Source organism: Blennius ocellaris (genome assembly GCF_963422515.1).
Source record: "Blennius ocellaris genome assembly, chromosome: 21".
NCBI lineage: Eukaryota > Metazoa > Chordata > Actinopteri > Blenniiformes > Blenniidae > Blennius > Blennius ocellaris.
The window spans coordinates 18,234,164-18,250,689 of NC_137670.1; the positions used below are offsets into that span (position 1 = coordinate 18,234,164).

At 47.0% G+C, this 16,526-nt stretch overlaps 2 protein-coding genes across 5 annotated transcripts in view; both read left to right on the forward strand.

The window, feature by feature from the left end:
- Nucleotides 1–9,336, forward strand: part of dnmbp (dynamin binding protein) — a 47,519-nt gene extending 38,183 nt beyond the window's left edge. For all 4 annotated transcript variants that reach the window (XM_080517582.1, XM_080517584.1, XM_080517583.1 and 1 more), the window contains 10 exons: nt 1,086–1,103; nt 2,165–2,364; nt 2,460–2,590; nt 2,673–2,777; nt 3,760–3,888; nt 4,649–4,984; nt 5,079–5,267; nt 5,343–5,541; nt 6,549–7,174; nt 7,917–9,336. In XM_080517582.1, the coding sequence (XP_080373708.1) occupies nt 1,086–1,103; nt 2,165–2,364; nt 2,460–2,590; nt 2,673–2,777; nt 3,760–3,888; nt 4,649–4,984; nt 5,079–5,267; nt 5,343–5,541; nt 6,549–7,174; nt 7,917–8,105 (2,122 nt within the window). In that variant the 3' untranslated portion in view covers nt 8,106–9,336. The remainder of the gene's footprint in view (nt 1–1,085; nt 1,104–2,164; nt 2,365–2,459; nt 2,591–2,672; nt 2,778–3,759; nt 3,889–4,648; nt 4,985–5,078; nt 5,268–5,342; nt 5,542–6,548; nt 7,175–7,916) is intronic.
- Nucleotides 9,337–10,238: 902 nt separating this feature from the next.
- Nucleotides 10,239–16,508, forward strand: habp2 (hyaluronan binding protein 2; the record flags this gene model as incomplete). The annotated part of the gene is made up of 13 exons (XM_080517499.1): nt 10,239–10,289; nt 10,402–10,414; nt 11,278–11,364; nt 11,460–11,570; nt 11,650–11,769; nt 11,911–12,027; nt 12,136–12,304; nt 12,602–12,693; nt 13,441–13,681; nt 13,760–13,902; nt 14,009–14,146; nt 14,234–14,376; nt 16,353–16,508. The coding sequence occupies 13 exons, from the start codon at nt 10,239–10,241 to the stop codon at nt 16,506–16,508; spliced, it is 1,581 nt and encodes a 526-aa protein (XP_080373625.1).
- Between the last annotated feature and the right edge of the window lie 18 nt (nt 16,509–16,526).

The window sequence follows — 16,526 nt, forward strand, 5'->3', positions numbered from 1 at the left end:
TTTCGGAGCAACTGGTTCCCCTGTTAACTGGTGACTGACTTCCTGTAGCGTCTGTCGGTTTTCATAGCGACAGATGTCAGAATGAGACTCACAAAAGCTACAACACTTCGAAACTTCATTGTAAAGGGCCTTTGTCAGGATGGCTTTTTATCATCTGTTATTAGCAGCAGTGCTAAAGGGTCACCAGTTAACAGGGGAACCACTGGATCTGAAACACCATCAACCTCATCTCCTGGAGGAGGCGTGGCCAGGCAGAAGGGACGTGTTCTCAGTAGAAGGACTTGGCTGAATTGGGGAAAATACACTTCCAATGTGGATGGATCTTTGACCAATTTTGTGAAATTGTTGACAAACCGTAACAATTGTGGCCTTTAAGGTTCTAGATTGGTGTCCTGTGAGTTCTTGACTTTCTTAGAAACGCAGTCGTTGAATATTTGAGCCAAACAAATATTTAGTCTTTGTTATTTGCACTGGAAAATATTGAAGTTTCCCTCCAAGCGAGCTCACGTTGTCGTGGCTGCTGCTGCCAGGCTGCCCAGTGTGTCTGGACTGTATTCCAGTGAGGAATGCGCCCTGCCTGGTTTCACTGCCTGGTTTCTCTGCCACTGCCTCAAACGCTTCAGCCCAACCCGCTTCGTTTCTGTGAAGTCACTGAGCGGCTCTGCGTTTAAAAATAAACACAAGTCACGCCGAGGCCGGAAGCTATCGCAGCGTGAATATAGTTTTTTAGGTTGTTTGGTTTTTGTTCTTTTCTTTTTGTTTTGTCAGATTGAAGTTACTGTCCCTACGAGGACACCGTAGTCGTAACTCATGTGTAGTAAAGGTCGTGTGAGCCAGTGGGGGTCGATTGTCTCTGAGCTTTATTACGGCCACGGTGGAATTTAAGAGAAAATTCACCAAACAGAACCATAACAACCAGCAGTGTTTAAAACACCATGAAGTTCATGTTTTCAGTCACTGTCTTTCAGGTTCACAGTGTCTCTGACTTGTTGACGTCAAGTTGCAAACTGGCAGTAAAAATCCTGTTGTTGTTTTTTTGTTTCTTTTCGTTTTTCCCCGTCTCTTTCCATCCTTCCCTTCTACAGAGCCATTTACCGCGACTGGTAAGTTCCCGTAACCAGAGCGGTCTCCATGTTCCCTCCCGACAATCATCTTGACTGCATGTCTATTGCTCACTAACCCCCCTTATAAAATAATGGCATTGGTGTGTGTGTGTGCGTGTGTGCGTGTGTGCGTGTGTGCGTGTGTGCGTGTGCGTGTGTGTGTGTGTGTGTGTGTGTGTGTGTGTGTGTGTGTGTGTGTGTGTGTGTGTGTGTGTGTGTGTGTGTGTGTGTGTGTGTGTGTGTGTGTGTGTGTGTGTGTGTGTGTGTTCAAGCTAAACTTGATTGCGCTCTGGGTTTGGAGAGTTTCCTGCAAGGCTATTTCAAACGTCTTCCCTGGACTGAGATGAACTTGTTTGTTTGTGTTTGCATGTGCAGAGAAAAGTTCATTTCATTGTCCACGGCTTCTCTTCTTCCATAACCTATTTAAAAAAGAATTTTAAAAAAGAGGTTGATTCTGGGGAATGTATCTAGTGCCATCTCGTGGACTAAACGGCAACAACAAGCTGAACAGGTCTTTAATCCAATTAATTTTTTAACATTTTATTTATAAATCAAATACTGTTCCTGGCCCTTTTTTTTTTTTAACTTTTTATAATTTTTTTTATTTAATGTTGAATGAATACATTTTAATTAACTATAAAAAAAACCCTACAATTAATTAATATATATTTTTATTGTGACCCCTGGAAAAAGGGAATACATAAATACAAAAAAATACATCAGTATGTTGTCTGTGAACTTATTCAGCTGTTTATCCTCCAGATCGCAACAAACCTAAATAATCATTGTGTCCCTTTACATGACCTACATGTTGTATTTGGTTGTTGGCATCATCATCAGAATATATGTGTGTATATATGATGATGATGATGATGATGATGATGGTCACATATCATTGGATCATGCAATCCACATGATAACGGTGTGAAATATGTACATGGGAGGATAAGAAATGATTCTTAGTAGCCGTGATTGGTTTCCTCCTGGCTTTGTGTGTCATTCCTCACTCTTTATTCTCTCCTCTGCTCACTGCTTCATGTTTTGTTTTGTTTTCCCTCCAGGGGGAAAACGAACTACATCAACCTGGGCTCCTTCCTGATCAAGCCCGTGCAGCGGGTGATGCGTTACCCGCTGCTGCTGATGGAGCTGCTGGGCGCCACGCCGGAGAGCCACCACGACCGGGCGCAGCTGGCCGAGGCGGTGCAGGCCGTCAAGGAGATCAACGGCAACATCAACGAGTACAAACGCAGGAAGGACCTCGGTAAAGCCGCCGCCGGCCTTCAGCCATCATTTGGAAGCGGTTGGGGTTTTAAAACGTGTGTTTTGATGGCTTGGCTCGCCCCCTGCTGTCCACAGTGATGAAGTACAGGAAAGGCGACGAAGACACGTTCATTGACAAAATCTCCAAGCTGAGCATGCACTCCATCATCAAGAAGTCCAACAGGGTCAGCAGCCACCTCAAGCACCTCACGGGGATTTCACCTCAGGTACGCCGCCGCCCTGGAGGACGTGGGAGAGGAGAATCCACTGGCGTCCGCTCACCTCGCCTGCTCTTCTGTCTCCTCCCAGATTAAAGACGAGGCCTTCGATGAGGCCGAGAAGAAGTTCAGGCTGCAGGAGAGACTCATCAAGTCTTTTATCAGGGACATCTCCTTGTACCTGCAACACATCAGGGTGAGAACCAGGCACAGAAAACAAATCGCATGTCCTGCTTGGTAACATCGCACTCTGTTGCATTAAAATGATCACTAAGGGCCAATCCCAATTCTATTTTTACCCCTCCACCTACCCCTTAGCCCTCCACCTACCCCTTAGCCCTCCTACCCCTTAGCCCTCCACCTACCCCTTAGCCCTCTGCCTACCCCTTAGCCCTCCGCCTCCAAAACAAGGGCAAAGGCAGTTTCAGCCCTTAGTTTTGGGACCCCCCTCTCCCTCTGCTCACCCTCTCGCTCCGTCTCATGGCTTTGACGTCATAATACGGCGCTGTTACATCAGCAGAGCTGAGCCACGGATGTTTATTGATTTTCCAGCAGGAGCATCGTCCTGCCGTCCCAAATTCAACGTGTTGCAGCAGCTTGGCTGCTTTGTTCCCGCATCAAGGTGAAGGAATAGACAGAGACGTGGATTACTTCAGTTTTTGTATTTGGACTTCAGACATATTTCCTCATTCACCATGTGAAAGCGGAGGAGCTTCCTGGTTTGTCCCAGTTTTAAAAACACCCACATTAGAAGACTTTGGAACTCTACAGTGTAATAATAAAATGTTATAAACACGGTCTCTACCAAACAAATACACACGGAAGCTCCATACGGCAGCACTCCTGCCGTTCTTGCTAGTATAAAACACAACAGGTTTATAGAACTTTAGAAGCGTATATATGTGAAATGCGAGTCCTTCGGCGCCGTGTCCTCCTACCCCTCTGTTTAAAGTGTGCATCTGTAAACGCTTCGTTTAGAGGGGTGAATAGCCCTCCGCCTTTGCACAATAGTGGAATGGGACACCCCTCAGACTCTCGTGAACGCGCATTTCAAAGGGGAAGGGGTAAGATGAAGGGCTAAGGGGGAGAATTGAGACGCAGCCTAAGCCACCGAATCATCAGATTTGTTGATGAATGAATGGTGACGGTGACTGTCTTCACCGCTTGTTTGTCTCCAGGAGTCGGCGTCGGTGAAGGTGCTGGCAGCCATCAGCTTCTGCGACATCTACACGGAGCGCAGCGCGCTGGACCCGGAGCGCTTCCAGAGAGCGCACCGCAGCGTCAGCGACAAGCAGTTCACACACTTTGTACGTTTCTCTCGCCAATGCATGGCCCCAGATAGATTTACAAGAAATGCTGATATGCATTTTTTTAATTAATTATTTTTCTTTCATTTTAATTGAGGAAAACTAATTATTTTTATCAGGCTTCTACATATCCATGGGTTCAATGATGTGTCTCTACATGTTCTCTTCCTGTTCTCTATACATTAGAAATATCCAATATCAGTGTCTGGAGCTTCAGTTAGAACACAAAAACTACATATTTATTTATTTTTTAATAGGTTTATTTTTTAGAGGAAATAAATGAAATAATTATTTATTGGAAATAAGGGAAATACATTGAAACAAGACTATTAAGAATAAACGGTCAATAGATTTTAAAGTAATTTTTATTTCAAAAAATTTTAAAAGCTACTTGTACATTGATGAAATATTGAACTACTCCAAAACATTGGCTCAAATATTCTATTAGACTATTGGCTATTTTTACGTTACAACATCTGCATTAATTCCCAGTTAAGACAATCTTGTCTCTTCCGCTTCTCATTAAATAAACATTTTGAACTCTTAATTAAATTGTCAAAGTCAATTTGTCTGTTTATTTAAAATTGAATTCTCTATTTAAGCTGAAACTATTGCTCACTGGGACGTTCCAGACGTTGGGTGGTAGATTTCGGTTGATGATGCAGGTCTCTGGTTTATCCTCGTTGACGCTGTAAACGTGCAGGAGTCGTTTCGAGACGGTCTGTCACGTCCAACACTAACCCGTCCGTCTCCCGAGCAGAAGGAGCGCACCGAGGCCCTGGTCATCAACCCGCTCACCCAGCTGCTGCTCATGTTCGCCGGGCCGCACAAGCTCATCCAGAAGCGCTTCGACAAGCTGCTGGACTACGACAACTGCAAGGAGCGCGCCGACCGCCTGAAGGACCGCCGCGTCCAGGACGACCTGCAGGCGGCGCGCAACAACTACGAGGCGCTCAACGCCCAGCTGCTGGACGAGCTGCCCAAGTTCCACGGCGCGGCGGAGGACCTGTTCACCGGCTGCGTGAGGGCCTTCGCCCAGGCCCAGAAGGACTTCATGAAGACCACCATGGGGGAACTCAAGCCGCTGCTGCAAGTGGTGAGCCAGTCCTTCTGTGTGGACGTACAAAGGTTGTGTTGAATCATCAATACCTGATACTTACTTACCCCCCCCCCCCCTCCCCCCCTTAAAGTTCTCCAACGTCGGCATGGAGGGAAACCTGATCGCACGGTTCCAGGACGAGTACAGCCGAGTTCTCGAGCTCCTCCAGAGCTTCAGCTTCTGCCCGGAGAACCTGCCTCCGCCCGCCGCCGCCGCCAAGAAGACCTTCGAGAAGAAAACTCTGGAGAAGCAGACGTCCAAAAAGCAGCTGCAGGGAGCGGTGAGTGCGACTCGGACCGGCGGTTTGTCACTCCTCCGCGGAACAGAGCCTGAAAACGTGTCGTCTGCCTTCCAGCCCAACTGCGCCTTGCAGGGCGACGAGCACCGTGCGGCCCTCATGGCGCGCTACGGCCCCGACAAGCTCTTCCAGGCCGACAGGAACTTCAACGCCGCGCAGGACCTGGACGTCTCCATACAGGAGGGCGACCTGGTCGGCGTGATCAAGCAACAGGACCCGATGGGCAGCCAGAGCCGCTGGCTCATCGATAAGGGAGGTGGGTGGATCACATGTGGCTCAACAGACCCTCTGCTGTGGCACAAGCACACGTAAATATACGTATATGTACAGTCACCCAACAGGGGCAGACTTTATTTCAACAACTATGCTGCTTTGTGTGATTCATATGTGGGGAGAAAACTCTAAAGTCACGACAGTTAGGGAAAGAAATGACATAAAATGGACTAAAAAGGCAAACGAGCTGAAATGAGATGAAACCAAATGACTAGGATTGTTCAAATAACTGAAACCGGCTACGCCTGAACTACAGAAGGTAAATGAAAAGGTAAAAAGGACAAACAAGCCTTGAAAAGTCTCTAAATGAGTCAAATGGTCGGAAAAAACACGGCTAAATCCACAAAAATTGCATTAAAAAAAGTTAAACTGCTAAAATTGCCAATGTTATTTAACAAACAAAAGTAACACAGCTAGAAAGTAGGAAAGTGTTTACTTCTTAAAAGTGTAATTGACCATTATCAATGCTACCAGACGGGGGATTGAAGCATTTGGTTGTGACCGGTGCTGGTCAAATATCTATATATATTGTTATTATTATACAATTATAAAATCAAGTGAATGTAAATAAAAAGAAATGGAGAAAAATAGACCTTGAATTGTGCATCTAATGCATCGTGTACTGCTAAATATTACTATAGTGTGACGTGATGAATTATAGGACCAGTTGATATTGAACAAACAAAAACACCAAATATGTTATGGAAGAAACACACTTATTTAAAAGCACATAACTGAACCAATACAAAGATGTATACTATTGTATATGTCATTTTGCAAGATCAAATAACTCCGACAGAAAAGTGAAAACAAAAGCCCTGGCAGCCTAAAGGACTGTAGAGGAACTACTGTGTGTATAGAAGTATATGACTTTCTAAACTTTGAGGTTCCAAACATAGAGAAGTTGGATAAAAGCTCTTTCATTGATAACGGTTGCAGATCTCCATCTTAGAAACAAGTTAACGTCGTCGTGTCGCTGGTGTTTTTCAGTGGCGAAGGGTTTCGTGTACAGCTCCTTCCTCAAGCCCTACAACCCTCGCCGGAGCCAGTCGGACGTGTCCATCGAGAGCCAGTCGTCCAACGAGTCGGGCTACGGCGGCTCCTCGCCCGTCTTCTCCCGCCAGAACAGCAACAGCACGCTGACCTTCAACCAGGAAGCGGCCACCGTCAGCTTCTCCACGCTGCAGCAGCCGCCGCCGCCGGGCCAGTCGTCGCCGCACCCGTCGCTGGACTCCGCCTCCTCCAGGAGGAGTCACCCCAGAGACGTGCCCGACTCCGTCAGCCAGAGCAACTCCATCAACTCGTCGCCCCGCAACCCCGCGGGCCGCCGGGAGTTCTCGGACCGAAGCCACCGGGACCCGGACTCGTCCCACCGCCGCTCGGCGGATCCCAGAGACTCGTATGACGCGAGCTACGGGAGCCCGACCGGGCGCCGGGACACGTCGGACCTCTCCGAGTCGGACTCGTGCTCCTCGCAGAGAAACGGCCGCTCGCAGAGGTACGACAAGAGCTGCAGCTCGTATCGGTACAGGAACGGCGAGAAGAAGCCCGGCCACCCCCGAGAGGAGCACAGCGAGCCGGAGCCAGAACACGACAGCGAGCTGGACGGCCATCAGGTGAGGACCAGTGTTGTGTCACCGATAGAAACCTGAAGGGGGGGGTTCACGTCCCCGTGGGGTCCGGACCAGTCTCTTGAGGGGGAAAAGCGTCTCCTTGGGGCGACGTGAGCACGACCACCAACTCTGAACCGGAACAAACAAGATCTCTGGTCCCTTAAAAAACCTCCGTCCCACTTCCTTTACAAACCGTCCTTCTAGCTGGCAGGGGAGAGAGCACGGGATGCAGGGCGCAATGCATTCTGGGTAGTAAACAAGCAAAGCTTACCGCGCAAATCAGAAGAAGCAGACGTAGGAAGAAAAAGTAGGGAAGTATGTGGGGGCCAGACGTGGAGGCGGGAGGAAGATGGAGTGAAAAAGCTGCTCATTGATTTCTGGTCTGAAGACTTTATATAGCTACCCTTTAGCCACAAGCTAACTAGCCTAGCCACCACGGGCTAACGCGGCGGGACTTCCTCTTTCGGTCCGGACCAATCAATAAGCCGTGTTTCCTCTTCGCGTCCTCTCTGGTCAGTGTTCAGGCGATAGCGCCCCCAAACCAGCAGCTGGTACAACTGTAGGATGTTTCCAGGAGGTTTGATCCGGTCGCTAAAGTCGATGTGAACGCCGCCCGAACCAGATGGAGGGGTGCAAATCCCCGGCTCCGCCCCAAATGAACCCAGTGAAAACCCCTAACCAGTAAATCAATGTTTGTCTTTTCGCTGTGCAGTGACTAAACTTTTGTTTTTTTTTGTACCGTCAGATTTACTACGCTCTCTACTCCTTCACGGCCCGCTGCGCTAACGAGCTGAGCATCTCGGCCAATCAGCGGCTGCGGATCCTGGACTTCAAGGACATGAACGGCAATGGCGAGTGGTGGCTGGGCGAGACGGCGGGCGGCCAGCGGGGATACGTGCCTTCCAACTACATCCGCAAGTCGGAGTACACATGAGCGAGGGCCGGCCGGCGGACTTGGACCCGAGACTGAGCGTTGACTTGACTGAGGGGCTCATCCACCCCCCCCTCCACCCCTCCACCCCCCACATCCCCTCCCCTGCCCTGGCGAGTGCAGACGGAACAATGAGGCAAAGCGTCCGACATGCTGTGACCTTCTTTTAACTCGTCGGAGGGAGAAAACACAACCTCCGCTCCTGAAAGTTAGCAATCGTATGCCTATATTTATAGACTTTTTATACTATTTTTACTTCCTGGGAACTGCACCGTACTCGCGTTTTCAGTGAAAACCTGTGAATTGCACCAGATTTGGCGACGAGATGTACCTTTGGGAGATCACAGTGGAAATGTGAAGGTTTCGGGGTTTGGACTGGTCCCTACGAAACCAACATGGAGGGTTTATGCAGGCGGACTGACACTGATAATCACTTTTATTTCCCTGCCGTCGTAATAGTGCTTGGATGTGAGATGGATTTACAACAAACGTGGTCACCCGGCGTTTTGAGGCACTTGGTTGCAAGTTTGAAGTTTCCGCGGCGCCGTCGACACGGGTTTGGAGTGTCGTGTGGAAATCGGCTTTGTGGTATTTCGTGCTCGGTTTACAGACATTCCTTTGATCTCCCGTCAGAGAGAGAGAGAGAGAGAGAGAGAGAGTCGGATGAAATCTTCTCCACATCACACCACATGTACATCACAGGCTACACGTGGCTGTATATTGAGAATATGATGTTGCTCCCACTGTAAAGTGATCACTGTTTGAATAATAATAATAATAAAAAAACAAAACAGCTTGGCTGAGAAATAAAACCGTGTCTCATTGCTTCAGTTTTTGTAGAATGAACTATGACCTTGGTAGACCTGAGGAGTCGCACACAGAACACTTTTATGGAAGGATAGGATGATCTAAATGTTTTCACTTTAAAGTGCAAATACGTTCAAGTACATTATACATGACCACTTTTGTTATTTAATTTTGGTTTTTCAATAAGTAATGTTTTCTTTGTATTTTTCTACACTTTGCAAGGTGTCATGTCATGTTTTTACACTCGTTTTGATACAAAATTCAAAGTTTTCCAGTCTTTAGGATCGTTTCAAGCTCCGAAAAAAGTTATAGGAATATCTTGGTCATAACAAGGACGACAGACTGGAAAGAATTTATTTTTTTAAAACCAGGAGCCGCAAACTATATAGCGATCTTAAAACAATGTGTGGTTCTTTGGCGCCCCCTGCTGGCCACTTGTCCAAAAATACACTTTAATTTATTAATAAATATATGTTTAGATTGTATATCTCTCTATATGATGATGAAAAATATATGTGGTGCTTACACTTTAACTTGAGATGTCACGTTTTTCTGTTGGTATTAAAGTTCTATTGCTTGAAAAAAAAACTTTTTGTCTTGAAGTAAATATATTTACCTGCAAGTTCATAGATGTTACTAGAGTTATACATGAATACATTAACATGAAAATAATAGTACTAATAAAACATCCTCTTAAGAGAAGTGTTCTAATACCCCTCAGTAATGTGAATAAACAACAGCCTGTTATATATCTGACGCCAATATTTCCATTGAACTGGGACACAGCAGGGGATTAGTTGAGGACGGCTCTCCGCCCACACGCCACTGGAATGACCTCTGGAGCTGCTGGGGTCAAAGTGCATGTGTCCACATCAAAATGAGATTTCACAAACTTGAGCCGAGTGTCGAAACACACCCTCGTTGAAAACTAACCTCACGTTATTGTAAAAAAAAAAAAGAAGAAAAAAGACCCCAATAAATAGATATATTCCAGGAACTGAAGGCTTGTTTGTCGTTGTTGCTTGTTTGTGAGCAGTTGAGTGCAGTGGAAAGCCCAGCACTTGAAGTTGGCCTCCGGAGCTTCAAGTTCAACTGTAATTTAATGGTAAACAAGACGAGGTTAAGTAAATGAAACTGGTGAAGACATACACACACACACACACACACACACACACACACACACAAAAAGGAAGCACAGGCCAAAAAAAACACTCCCACAAAATCAATGCAGCTGGCTAAAGATTGACAGGTGAGTGGGGTGTGTTGATCTTTGGGGGTTTAAAAGTGAAGCGTGGCCGTGGGGGTGTGAAGAGAATCCCTCTCGGCACCATGGCGACTGCCGGAGCCCTGCTGCTGCTCCTCTCTGTGCAAACTGTTCATGTGAGTCCGCTCTGCACCTCGTTTTATTCACGTCTCACGCAGGTTTTTTTTTTTTCACTCGTATCTGAAGAGTTTTTGTTGTCTGAGTTGTTCTTTGTTTTTGTCATTTCAGCTCTTTGACTACTGTAAGACTTCCTCCTCCACCGATCGCCGTCCACACTGCAGTGTTTCTGCCACTTTTGCTGAGTCGCCAGTTTTGATAGTGTGATGTTAAGAAGTGTGAGCATTTCAGTGTGTGATGTCAGCGCTAAAGACAAAATCTTACTTGTGTGCATAATTCTAACGAAGGTTAACGATGAAATTTTTTTTAAAAAAGATATCTTTCTGAAGTTAGGTTCATTAACTTGCTTGTATTTTAATTGTATTTTTAATTTAGTTTTTTTCTCATTTCTTTTTTCTTTTTCTCTTCTTTTTTTTTTAAACTTTAATTTAGTCATTTCTTTTGTGAATATCTCAAAAGATATATCATTTTATTAACTTTTTAAATGAAGTCATTGAGTTAACCAGCTGATATATGTGTTTAAATTTCTTCTTCTTCTTCTCTTGGTTTTTTCTGGTAAAACAAAGGTTAAATGTGTGAGTGTATATACATATATGTATGTATGTATATGTATATGTACACACACATATAATTCAATCAGCCTCTCCAGGATGGTAAATACAGTACTCTGATAAGAGGTGGGTTGTTGACATTTCGTAACGTGTCTGCCATGATGCCTCGGTGAGTCCACAGTACGAGGAGCATTGATTTGCTGTGGCGACTCCAACAACAGGAAGCAGCCAGTTGGACAGGAGACAAAAAGGGCAGGTTTTGAATCATGAACACAGAAGCTGGGGATGTGTGAAGTTCACGACCCCAGAAGAGTTAGTTGGGACCTGGGAGAGTCACTGCTGATGACGAACATGCCAAGACTTCCCTGGTCACCTGGACTGAGAACCGACTGTCAGGCTGCCAGAGTCCTGTTGTGAAACTGTTCACTGTTGGCAGATGACTATGGCGACCTCCCCACTGACACCTCCACCGCCATCACGTGGGACCTAAACGACTGGCTGTTTGACCTCCTGGACCTGTCCAGTAAGTGTCCAGGCCTCACCGTCCTCCCCACACCTCGGACCACCTGTCAGAGCTCTCTGATTGCCTTTTTTTTTGTTTTATTTCTCTTTCCTCAGACGCTTGTGATCCCAACCCTTGCTTCAACGGGGCTTCCTGCCAGGTGAAGTCTTCTACAGAGTTCACATGCGCCTGTCTCGAGCCCTACATGGGCAAAAGGTGCCAGAAAGGTAGAGGCTCCGTCCAAAACGCCGCGCCGTCAATCTTAAACTGGGTTCAGCTCAAACCTGTCGACTTTTGGTTCTGCAGTGAAAAACGTGTGTCAGAACGTCCAGTGCGGCGCCGGCGACTGCATGGTCAACATGAACAAACCGCCGTACTACGAGTGCAAGTGCAGACCCCCATTCCAAGGACCCCAGTGCAACACGTGTGAGTTTTTACACTTTCTGACCCTCATGTTTGAAGAAAACTACAGTGAGCAAGGAAGGTATTGTGAGATTCTGGAAGACGTTGGATACAGAATGATCCGTGTGTCTGAGCGGCGGCGGGTGTTTGTGTTGTGTGCATCAGTGCCAGCGTCTCCCTGTGAACCCAACCCTTGCAAAAATGGAGGCTCCTGCCTCAAAGGGAACCGCCGCTTCCGTTGTGCCTGTCCCAACGGCTACACCGGGAAGTTGTGTGGAATCGGTAAGAGTCTTTCCAACAACGTGCGCACGCAGGAGTTAAACACTGTGATTCCGTCTGATGTCCAGTTGGACTCCTGTCTCCCGTCACATGGACGTTGACACGTTGCAGCTCCCACTGACTGCTACGACGGGCACGGAGAGACGTACAGAGGTATGGTCGGTACGACGGAGGAAGGGCAGGACTGTCTGGACTGGCACTCGTTTTTCATCACTCAAAACGGGGAGGATCCCTTCGTGACCTATTCAGACTTCAACGGTCTGGAAGAGAACTACTGCAGGTACCTGCCTGGCTGCTCCTCACATGTACAATACAAGTCATGCGTTATTCAGTCTCCACGCTTCATTTATAAAAGTCAGCAAAGTCAGAGACCAAGTCTATCGGTTGTGGGGTTATTTTTGTTTTTGATGAAAAAGCGTATAGACTTTTTTTCTTCTTTTTCCCCCCTTTTTTATTTTCTTTTCAAAGCATATAGACATTAACTGTATGTAACATTAGCGTGACAAAAGCATATATAGAGGATATATTTCTATTGTTTGTTTTTTTTTTTTATCATAAATTTCCGTTTTCTTTTCAGGAATCCTGACGGTGATGAAAGGCCTTGGTGCTTCATTAAGAAAGATGGCCAGCTGAGTTGGGACCACTGCAGCGTCAGGAAATGCTCCACAGGTGATCGTTTTCACCACTCCCAATTGTCTTGTTTTCATCATTCCTGACTTAGAAACACCGTCTCCCTCCGTGTTTCTTTATTCCACCAAGTCTATTTCTGTTCTTTACTAAACTAGAGACTTACTGAATAATAAATGTCTCCATTGACGGTACCGTTCACTTGTGCAGCCTTGTATGACATCGTGTGTGGAAATATGGGGAAATACATATAAAACTAACTTGGATCCAATAATCAAATTGCAGAAAAGAGCGATTAGGATCCTAACTAGAGCTGGATACCAGAACTCCACCAATTCGCATAGAATCATCCACATGAACATGTTTGGATATTAGATATTTAAAAACAATATGTTCCATGTGATGAGTAATAGCATTCCACGTGGTATTCAAAGATAACTTTTTCAAATAAAAGGCAATTTGTAATTTAAGTGAGGTGTTAATGTTTGAAACCTGTAAATTAAGAACAAATGTTAAATATAGGGGTGTGTCAATTTTGGGAAACAGAGTTGAAAGATGTAAACTAATTAAAGGTTAATTGAATATTTGCTTATTATCCGACAACTGATTTCTAACTTAAACTGTCATTTAGTTTTGTATTTGTTGCTTGTAGTCCTTTGAAGGCACACGATCAGGCTTCAAGATTCCATTTGTCGGTTGCCGGACATTTGATTTTTTTGTCGTAATGTTCTTGTTTGCCGCTTTGTATGAATGCAACTGAAACCAGACTAACCAGGTGACCTGTCACAGCTCCGGTCACTCCGCCCACGCCCGTCAACCCGGACGCCGGCCCCGCCCAGTTCTCCCAGTGCGGAAAGTCCCAGCCCGTCCGCACCTCCAGGATTCACGGGGGCAGCAAGTCTTTCCCCGGCGCCCACCCCTGGCAAGTGTCGCTGCAGGAGAGAGTCAGGGGCTCCAACGGACACTACGGACACATATGCGGCGGCATCCTCATCGCTTCCTGCTGGGTCCTCACCGCCGCCCACTGCATGTGGGTTTCGCCACCTTGACGGCTTCGCGACGTCGTTCCGTGCTTCACGCTCACGCGGATCCGGGGCCTGTGTTTCAGTGTTCCGAGCAAGGAGTACCAGGTGGTGCTGGGAGGAGTGAACATTCAGAGGCAGGAGGAAATGGACCAGACCATCCCGGTCATTGAGACGATCCTTCATGAGAACTACAGGGAGACCCCCACGGCCCTCTACAATGACGTCGGTGCGTATCAGACCTATTGGGCTTCGTTTGTTTTTTTTTTCCTTCTGTGATGAAACTATTCGTTAGTGTGAATGAGTAAAACAAAAGTTGCCGATCTTCTTTGCAGCGCTGCTTAAACTCCAGGTCACGGACCGTCCGTACTGCGCGAAGGAAACTCGCTTTGTGAGGACGGCCTGTCTGCCGGAGCGGCCGTTCCCCGCAGGGAAGGAGTGCGTGGTGTCTGGATGGGGAGCCACTGAAAACCGTAATGCGCTTCATGCTTTCTCCACCAAACGCTTGTTTGATATCCAGAGAAGGACGCGTCGTCACGTTTCCACTTTCTACTTTTCAGGGCGCTACAGCCCGCAGCTGTTGAACGCTCGCGTGCTGCTGATCGCTGAAGACCGATGCAAATCCCCTCAGATCTACGGGAGCGTGGTGGACGGCAGCATGTTGTGTGCAGGCATCTTGCAGGGCGGCGTGGACTCCTGCCAGGTGAGTGTGTGTTGACCCTTTTCTTAATACGCTCACATCAGCCCCCGGAAGATAAATCCAGCATGGAGGGAAGGTAAGAGGCTGGCTGAGATACGTAAAGGGAACCTGGAGAATGAAAACTTGAAACCAATGAACACGTTTGTAGCTCCAGTCACTTGGCTAAAGAGATAAGAGGGAGAAGTGATGTTCACCTTCAATCGCAGCAGGTCAGACCCACCAGGCGCTGAGATGGAAACATATTGGAAATGTGTATGTGAGCAAAGCGCCCTACAACCATAAGGCCAATGGAGTGTGAGCCTGAGAACAGAAACCTCCTGGAGTAAGTTCAACCAGTGAACCATGAAGAGCTGGCTCCCCCAGGCACCGTGTGGTCCAAACATGACGGCACTCCATGATGTCACTCCATGACGTCACTCCATGACGTCACTCCATGACGTCACTCCATGACGTCACTCCATGACGTCACGCCATGACGTCACTCCATGACGTCACGCCTTGACGTCACGCCATGACGTCACGCCATGACGTCACTCCATGACGTCACTCCATGACGTCACTCCATGACGTCACGCCATGACGTCACTCCATGACGTCACGCCATGACGTCACGCCATGACGTCACTCCATGACGTCACTCCATGACGTCACTCCATGACGTCACTCCATGACGTCACTCCATGACGTCACTCCATGACGTCACTCAATGATGTCACTCCATGACGTCACTCCATGACGTCACTCCATGCACTGGTCAACACAGAGCAGAACAGCCATCTCATCCAAATACCAACCAATAACCTGTCTGTCCAACATGGACGCTCCTGTCAGGCATCAGAGCAGCTAAGTTCAACCAGCATAGGGCCCAACACATGAGCAAGGCACTGAAGGGAATTGGATTCCAACACAAGAAGATGGCAACTGCTGCTTGATAGATCAGTGGCCAGAGACTGTAAGAAGAGACAGACCAGACTACACCAGCTGGACTGAGTCCAACTAAGTCTACGGCTGCGTCTCAATCCTCCCTCCTATCTCCTTTCCTATCCACTTTTCCTTAACCACGTGGATGATGTCACAGGGTCGAGGAAAGGTGTTAGGAGGCTTCCTAAAGGAGTTAAGGAAAGGTGTAGTGACAGTCAGAGCACACTTCCACTAGGTGGCGTAATAACACTCAGACAGCAGTGAAGGTTCATGTCGTGGTGAAAAAAGTACAAGTTTTTGAAAATGTATCAGAAAAAGAGAGTTTCTGTCGCTTCCTGCAGCTCCAAACCTGATATGATGTCAAATATCAGCAGGTCTGAATGTTAATCAAAGGAAAAGAGGAACTGAAGGTAAAACGACTGCAGGTGAATAAAGAACCAATCAAACACAAAACCTGGACTTGACTGTGTTTTGTTCTACAACATCCAGAACATTCCTGCTGGGATCTGGGTTCTAGCTCATTTAAACTCCTTACAGGCACATTCTTGTTTTGGTGACTTTGGTAACATTTTCAATTGGAAAGCTTCTTATCACTGAAACACTTCCGGGGGTTAAGGAAAAGTGGATAGGAAAGGAGATAGGAGGGACTATTAGGACGCACATCATGACTACTGAGACACAAGATTAACGGGACTTCAAGCCTTCATGAAGAACGTCACAGGATTGTGGACGACGAGTGTGACGCATACCAAGGAGGTGTGATGTCATCACTGCTGTTCTGCGTCGGCCTCCATAAGCTGGAAAAGGAGCAGACAGAAGAAACACACATCTCCACCTTGAAGGTTTAACCTGGTTTCACAGCTCCAGGTTGACTTTACTGGCTGTAATGTGGGGAAAAGCTGCTTTTTGATCAACGAATGTTGCAGATTCCTGAACTCCAGGAAGTCCTCCACACTTTCCAAAGAAAAATAAGTTGCTGTATTGGAGCAAACAAAATGGCCACTTTCACTTTGGCAAATGCATTGAGATCTAGTCTTTTGTTTTGTGTGACCCTGCAGGGTGACTCCGGTGGCCCCCTGGTGTGTGAGCAGGACGGTACCCACTACATCAACGGGGTGGTGAGCTGGGGCCACGGCTGTGGGCAGAGGAACAAGCCTGGGGTCTACGCCAGCGTTCAGACATTCTATAACTGGATAAAAACCAAGATTAACTGAGTGTCTGCCAACTGAGGT